Source organism: Bos taurus, chromosome 7 (assembly GCF_002263795.3).
Source record: "Bos taurus isolate L1 Dominette 01449 registration number 42190680 breed Hereford chromosome 7, ARS-UCD2.0, whole genome shotgun sequence".
In the NCBI taxonomy this organism is placed as follows: domain Eukaryota; kingdom Metazoa; phylum Chordata; class Mammalia; order Artiodactyla; family Bovidae; genus Bos; species Bos taurus.
The window spans coordinates 94,931,050-94,939,181 of record NC_037334.1 but is presented as its reverse complement, the minus strand read 5'-3'; the positions used below and the strand labels follow the sequence as shown (position 1 = coordinate 94,939,181).

The following is an 8,132-nucleotide window of genomic DNA, read 5'->3' as shown; positions in this document are numbered from 1 at the left end:
TCTTTCTAGCTGCCAGTCTCCCTAAAGCTCCACCTGGGACTGAGCCTCTCCCCTATGCAGCACCCAGGTACTTCCCTTCTCTAGTCTGCTAGGGTTTTTGTGCTGAGAGTCTCCACCTGTTCACAGCATCGCAGCTGTAGAGGCTGGTCTGGACACAGGAACCATTTCCTATAGAAACTGGGCGTCTTTGAAAGATTCCAAGGGAAGCTTTTATGTCTCCCTCCTACAATCCCAGCTTCTCCTAAGTGGAAGCTAGACTAAAAACAAAGACCACGCTGATTTTTTTTTTTTCTCCTGAGAAAACACAGTACCATGGTTTTTTTTTTTTTTTAAAGTCCTAATTGCTTGGTGGGAAATGTTTTTATTTCACAAATACTCTGTGGCTCTGAAGTGACAGCAAGATTACATTTCTGATAGAATCACCGGTACAGTTTCCAGGCTCCCCAGGGAGAACAATGTGAGGCTATTCCTCCCGGAACTAGAGGCGCCTTCTCTGGTCCCGAAGGTACAGTTAAACACTATCCCAAATAAGTGAAAACAGGGGGTGGCACATAAAAGAATGAGAGCTCGGCACTTGAGCTAAAACCAGTGATCTTAGCCAGAAGACTATGGGAGCAAAAAAGAACTGCAAAAATAACTCTTAACTTCAATTTTTCAAATTCCCAACGGGTCACTCTCTCGTCTCCAAATGGGGGACATGTGACAAGGAAAGGAGAAAACCTGGAAAAGTGTAAAATGTAAACAATACATAAAGAAATTACAATAGGGGAGTGGAGGGCAGGGGCAGCTTCAGGGTGAGGCTCTCAGAGACCCTCCTGCTGGCTGTGAGCTAGAAAGACCCGGGCGGGCCTCCTGTTGCGCGGAGGCGGCGGCGCAGCGACAGATGACCCGTCCCAGGCCATCGAACAGCCTAGAAGACGCTTTCGCAGGAGCAGGGCGGCGGCCGGGGGCGCGGCGGCGGTGGGCGCAGGTAACCCTGTTCGGGCTGCTCCCGCCGGGCGTGGTGGTAATGCGGGTGGGGCCAGCGGTGGCGGTGGAGCGCCTGGTGGCCCCGGGTCCCCTCCTCGTCCTCCGCGACTCCCTCCGGCGGGCAGCACAGCGCGCCCAGGCGCCTCCGCAGGCGCCGCCGGAGCCGACAGCCGCCCGCCTGGAAGAACAGGTAGACGAAGGGATCGAGGGCGCTGTTGGCCACCCCCATGAGGCGCAGCGCCACCGCCAGGTCGTCGGTCTCCCAGTCCCCCACCGGTCCAGACGACCACGTGGCCGCCAGCCGGGCCGCGAAGTAGGGCAGCTGGCACCCCACGAACAGCAGCGCCAGCACCAGGCTCATCTTGAGGCTCTGCACCTTGGCGCGCGGCAGCACGTTGGGCGCGGAGGCCTGGACCGGACTGGCCGACCTGGGTGCCGCCGCCGCCGCCGCGGATGGGGCTCGGGGCTGGCGCGGCCACCAGGTGCGGAGCAGGCGGCCGCCCGCGACGCTCATGACCGCGGCTGGCGCCGCGAAGCCCGCCAAGGCCTCGTAGAGCGCGTAGAGCATCAGGTGCCAGCGCGGCAGTAGCGTGAAGATGTCGTGGCAGCGGCGCTCCCCGGGCCAGGCGCGGGCGGGCGGCGGCGGCGAGGGGGCGCCCCCGCGCACCACGAAGGCGGCGGGCAGCGCCAGCAGCAGCGCCAGCAGCCAGCCCAGGGCGGCAAGGGCGCGCGCGGGCAGCGGCGGGCCCTGCGGACGGCGCACTGCGCGCTGGCGCTCGAGGGCTATGAGCGCCACGAGGTGGGCCGAGGCGGCGCGGCCGGACGCCCGCAGGAGGTGCACGCAGCGGCACGCCAGGTCTCCCGCGGCCCGGCGCGGCTCGCCCAGGAGTTCCCAAGCCAGCTGCGACAGCGCGGTGCCCCCGCCCGCGTACAGGTCGGCCAGGGCCAGCTGCACCAGCAGGAAGTCCATCTTGCGACGCTTGGGACCCGCCCAGGGCCCGCCGCCGCCGCACAGGCGACACAGCACCGTGGCGTTGCCGGCCACAGTCACCACCAGGATAACCCCCAGGAAGACCAGGCGGACGCGGCGGCTGGGCAGCCCGGACGGCGGCGGAGGTGATGGAGGCGGGGGTCCTGGGATGGGGGCTTCTTGTCCGGGGGCTCCCTGTCCGGAAGTCAGGTTGAGACCCCAGCCCAGCGAGATGGGTACGGAGAGGTTGGGCGCCGGCGACGGAGTTGAGGGGCTGAAGGGAGCCTCCATCCTTTGCTGGGAGGAAGAGGAGGTACCAAAAAGGGCAGGCAGGGCGCGGGAAACCGAGGTGGAGGAGAGGCTGCGCGGAGTTCCCAAAGTTAGTTGAAAACGCACACGCGCGAAGAGGGAGATGGATGCGGGCAGCTTTGCGCTTAGTTGTTTTTATAGGTTGTCCTCGTCATTTGTCACTCAAATGGGGGTTGTACACTGGAGGAACACACATGATCCCTCTTCTCCACCTTCCTCTGCGCGTCTCCCCTCCCAATCCGGGTAGATCTCCTTCCAGTCTCTGCCGCAGCCCCGCGCTGCCCTCGCGGGAGTCGCAAAACCCTGGGCTCTAGGAACCTCTCCTGTTGGCTGTTTACATAGAACTCAGCCAGACAGGACTTAGAGACCGAACAACGAACAGCCAGACAGAAGGTCGCTTTGCCCGGCCATCGTTAACCTGGACCAGCACCCTGGGGAGGAAGGTCCTAATTGAGGCTATACCCCACAAAATGGTATTAGATTGGCAGCAGGAAAAAAAGTAGAAAAGGCACTGGTTTTGATTAAAATAAAAAGAGAAAGATTTGAAATGCAATGGATCTGCACTAGCGTGGGAAAAACAGGAACACAAGAAACCGAACAGCGTTTTGAGCTCAGGAGTCCAACAAATAAATCTTCCTCTGGCCAACAGCCAGAGTGTTTTATTTGGAGAGAGCTCAAGTCAAGGGTATTGGCTGGCAATTAGGAGTAGCAGTGGTTTGCAGATTGTTTCAAATACTCCCCATTACTAGAAACAGCAGATTACAGCTGTTCTCCTTGATGTAAAATTCATGTCATTAGTCTGAAGAGGGCATTAATAGGTTTTATGCAAATGGAGTAGTACATTTATTGCTTTTCTCCTAATATTTTCACTCAGTGCTGGATATCTCATCATGGCTCTTCATTCTCTTGATTCTGTTTTTCAGCAGATGGGAGGTTGCTAGGAATGAGTACGCCTCCAATAAGACTAGAGAAAAGGTGACTAAGAAAATGATAAGGCGGCCAATTTTTTAAAAAGACATCCAACTCACAGGAAATGGTTTAGATTAAATGCTATCTCTTTTTATTTCAGCCCTACCTCCTCACAAATTTTAGTTTTCCTGTTGGAAGCATCAATTTGTCTTTTATGCACCCTCCACATTAATTAGGGTGACAGTAGACTTCCTGTGCTTCCTGGTCTGGGTGTCTGTTGGGGTTCATGTTTCCAGGCTGAGATGTGCAGGATAGGTGGATTTGGTGGGTTCTGCGGATGTCTCTGCCAGTTGCAATGGGAATCTCATTTCCCAAGCCGTTGTCCTTTGACCAGAGAACTTTGCCATTTTTATTATATCCCCAGTGCCTATCACTGGACCTGACATATGGTAGGTATCAGTAATTTTTTTTTGAGTTGATGAATTAATGGACATGTGATGCATTTCAGAAAAATTTGAGCAATGTTTCTACCTTGATTATAAATCCGTCAACCTAAGGGGAAAATTGCCTGTTATTCCTATGCCAGTATGATCCAGAAGAGCTCAGGGAAGCTCTGGGGAGGTATAAGAATAGCCATTATTGTTGGAACATTTAGGAGGTAGGGTGATAGGCTTGGGAAATGAAACTCCTGGTTTAATTTCACATTCTCCCCTCAGAGGAGTTTGCCCATGACCTCTGTCTGTATCACATACATCATATTAGCTTATGAACCACTTCTTCCAGGGAGCTGTCTCTGAGCAATACTCATAACTCAGTGATTCTTCTAGCCAATATCACCTTAATATTTCTCAAGATAATTCTATAGTTTGTCTCAAATTTGTTGAAATGCTTTCATACAGCAAAAGAAGATTCTACCAGAAAAATTACATTTTACAGAACTTTGCTAAGACCTGATAAAATATTGATATAAAAAAACCCAGTTCTTCAGGAAATTCTTCAGGGAATTCCCTGGTGGTCCAGTGGTTAGGACTTTACACTTTCACTGCTGAGGGCCTGGGTTCAATCCCTGGTCAGGGAACTAAGATCCTGCAAGCCATGTGGCATGGCCAAAAGCTTTTAAAGAAAAATTAAAAACATAGATTCTTCTCAAAGTAATACCTGCACATAATTGGAAAATCAGCTAGAACTAGATGGCTGGTAACAATGTGAAGTTTCCCATCCACACATCCTCACGTCTCCTTCCCTTCTTCTAGAGAGGAGCCAATTTAGTTCTATTTCTGTTCTGGCATTTACTTAATTTCATGATTCTAAATAGTAAATGTACAGTACTATTTATTGCTTCATTGATTTTAGACATTATCTGTTGGTTTCTCATTAGGTAAGGACACAGATTTAGCTCTCACACCCTTTCCCCATGGTTTCTCTTTTCCCATACTGTTAATACAGTAGTATTGTAATTTTAGGTTAGATCTATATTCAGTTTTCACATTATTTTGAAATGAAAATAATGAATGTTGTAATGTACTATGAGTATCATCATTTTCCCTTTACATTAATAATTACTTTTTCTTAAATTTCTTTATTACAATAGGTAGGTCTTCCTGTACCCTAAGGATTCCCTCACAAGCTAGTCCCTTGTGTATAATTTCCACAAGGTGAGTTTCATAACATGATATAGCACCTCCCCGTTTTTTCTTGGAAACCTTCTTACCAAAGACCTCCATTCCTCCCAGCATGGGCTGGTTTCTCTCTAGGCCTGCCGCCTAATGATCATCCCAGAAATGTCCCTTCATTGTCATCAGAGAAACTCTCTGCCTTTCTCTTCAGTTGGAGTTCCTGTTTCTTGGATCTCCTTTCTTTTTCCTTGATTTCTTCCCCTTTGGTAGAACACAGCATCCAATATGTCATAAAGTTAAAAGACTGGACAGAGGCTGAGGAGAGAGCAGAGAGAGCCCTCAATGTACCTGTTACTTGAGTCACGTGGATTCAATCTGGACAGGTTGCCTTCTGGTCCAGATGCGTCTGGGCACCTCCTTCACCATCACCCTAGAGACTCACTTAGCTTTGGTTACTTCTCCTGCTTTCTAACTTCATGTGTTTTCTTCTTTATTGGTTTATTTCTTTTCTTGGGTAGAAAGCATCCCTCAGTGGCTTCCTGAAAAAGGGTAACTTTTTGGGACCTCGCATGTCTGAAAATTTCTGCCTTTAACCTTCATGCTTCGCTGATGACTTGGATGTATTTGCAATTTTATACTGGAAATATTTTCTTTCTAAATTTTGATGGCATTTCTCAATTGCCTTCTCTATTCTAAGTGTTTGTGTGTAAAAGCCTAAAGTCATTCTGACTCTTGGTTTGGATGTTTTTCCATTCTAGAAGCTTCTTGATTCTTCTCTTTGTCGCTGATGAATTTCACAAAGATGTGGTTTGCAATGAGTTTATTTTCATTCTCTGTGCTTGACACAGCCAAAAATCATGAATTATATTTGATTGTAATATTGCTCTAGTGGTCGTTTATCCAGAACAGTTTTTCCCAGACTTTCTTTTTCATTTTATGACACACAGGGGTCTGAAGGGCCCATGACAGATGTTTTGCAGAATGTCTGTAAAGTTGTATTTGTTTCCATAAAATTAAATCTTGATTAGACTTCTGGGGCTGAAATAAGACATGTGTAGTACTGTGTCATCAGTGCATTGTTTGTGGGGCACGCGGTTTTAGTTTGTCTTAATAGTGGTGATGTTAAACTTGACATAATCTTTTTAAAATAAAATATTTTTATTATATAAATAGCACATATTGCATAAAAATTAGACAATAACAATCACTAAATATCATCCACATATAATACTTAGATATAAATCCTTCAGACTATAGTGACCAGGTCTGTTTATTTACAGAAATATGTCATACTATATACAGTATTTTATATCATGCTTCTTTTTCCAGTTAACATTGTATTTGGACAGTTTTCCATGGTCGTCAGTAAAAAATGTGATATAACTATCTGTTTAACATGAAGTGAATTGCAATTATTTAAATAAACCCTTATTTGGGGACAAAGGTTTTCCAGTTTTCACTTTATAAATAATTCTGTGAAGAACATCTCTTCACGTACATCCTTGCACACATATTCAATTATTGCCTTAAGGTAAAATCCTAGGATTGGAATTGCTAAGGCAAAGCATGTGCATTTTTGAAGCATTTTAATACATGGTGCTGAAATGCCCTTGACAGAGGGCACAAGCAATGGATAGTCTTTTAATGCCTAAACTTCTTCCCCATAGTCTTTGCAAAAATAAGCCTAGTTATTGTTTTAAATTTTTGTCATTCTCCTGGATGAAAAAATGTTTCACAGTTCATCATTTTAAACTTCAGATACAATTCACAAACCGTAAAATTCAGCTTTTAAAAGTGTACAGTTTGGTGCTTTTTAGTATTACATAGTCAGAAGTTTGTGCAACTATCAGTTCAGTTCAGTCGCTCAGTCGTGTCCAACTCTTTGCGACCCCATGAATCGCAGCACGCCAGGCCTCCCTGTCCATCACCAACTCCCGGAGTTCACTCAGACTCACGTCCATCGAGTCAGTGATGCCATCCAGCCATCTCATCCTCTGTCATCCCCTTCTCCTACTGCCCCCAATCCCTCCCCAGCATCAGAGTCTTTTCCAATGAGTCAACTCTTCTCATGAGATGGCCAAAGTACTGGAGTTTCAGCTTTAACATCATTCCTTCCAAAGAACACCCAGGACTGATCTCCTTTAGAATGGACTGGTTGGAGCTCCTTGCAGTCCGAAGTACTATCTAATTCTAGAACATTTTCACCATTCCCAAAAGAAACCCTTCACACATTGCCTTCATCCCAGATCTCCTGGCAATCACTAATCTACTTTCTGTCTCTATGGAGTTGTTTATTCTGGACATTTCATATAAATTCAGTAATAATAGTATGTGGTCTTTGTGTCTGGCTTTTTTCACTTACCAACATGTTTTTAAGGTTCATCCATATTGTAGCATGTAACAGTACTTCATTCCTCTTGATGACTAAGTACTATCCCATTGTACAGATGATACATTTTGAACTACACAAAACCATTTATCTCTTAGCAGCTGTTGGATTGTTTCCACTTGTTGAATATTGTGCACAATGCTAGTGTGAATATTTGTGTACAGCTTTTTCTGTGAACATCTCGCTTCCATTTTCCAGGATAAACACCCAGGGGTGGAATTGCTGGGTAATATGGTAATTCTGTGTTTAACTTTTTGAGGAAATTCCAAACCATTTTCCAGAGCATACCACTTTATATTCCCACCAGTAATATATGAGTGTTTCTATTTCTTGCTTGTGTAGATACAGATTTCCAAATGATGCCATATTCCTTCTGCTTAAACAAGGTCCTTTAATGTTTCTAAATAGTTCAGATCTGCTGGCAACAAATTCTCTCAGCTTTTTCTTCATTTTTGAAAAATTTTTACTACATATACAAAATTCTAGGATGACAGTTTGTCTTTGAAGAAGCTGCACCATTGTCTACTAGTTTTCAGGTTTTGGTGAGAAATCTGCTTTCTTATCTTTGTTCCCTCGTACAGAATGTTTTTTTCTCCCCCTCTGGTTGCCTCCAAGATTTTTCTCCTTGTCTGTTTTTCAGCAGTTTGAGTAGGATGTGCTTATGTGTATTTTTGTCTATATTCTTTTTGGGCTTCTGTAAACATTTAGGTTGATTTGTTATCTTTCATTAGTTTCAGAAAATCCTCAGAAATTATCTTTTCTATTTCTTGTGACATTTTCCCTCTACTCACCTTCTGTTATTTCAGTTGCACTCATATCTTTTCATATTGTCCCACAGTTCTTGGATGCTCTGCTCTATTTTCCCTCATTTTTTCTTTCTTTTTTTTCCATTCTTTTCTTTTTTTCCTATCCCATGTCTCCTCAGAGGAGTTTGTTACCCTATGAAATTCAGAAATTTATTCTGAACAAT

The 8,132-nt window shown here is 45.9% G+C and overlaps 1 protein-coding gene and 1 non-coding gene across 2 annotated transcripts; one reads left to right on the top strand and one right to left on the bottom strand.

The window, feature by feature from the left end:
- Positions 1-823: 823 nt before the first annotated feature.
- GPR150 (G protein-coupled receptor 150) lies at positions 824-2,334 on the bottom strand. The gene has a single exon (XM_024995326.2). It carries the CDS (start codon positions 2,228-2,230, stop codon positions 911-913), a length of 1,320 nt encoding a protein of 439 aa, XP_024851094.1. The 5' UTR covers positions 2,231-2,334; the 3' UTR covers positions 824-910.
- A 1,828-nt stretch (positions 2,335-4,162) lies between these two features.
- Positions 4,163-4,235, top strand: TRNAE-UUC (transfer RNA glutamic acid (anticodon UUC)). The gene has a single exon. It is a non-coding gene; the product is annotated as a tRNA-Glu (tRNA).
- Positions 4,236-8,132: the final 3,897 nt, after the last annotated feature.

Coding starts and splice junctions, on each gene's coding strand:
- GPR150 (XM_024995326.2), bottom strand. CDS start 2,230: ATGGAGGCTCCCTTCAGCCCCTCAACTCCGTCGCCGGCGCCCAACCTC.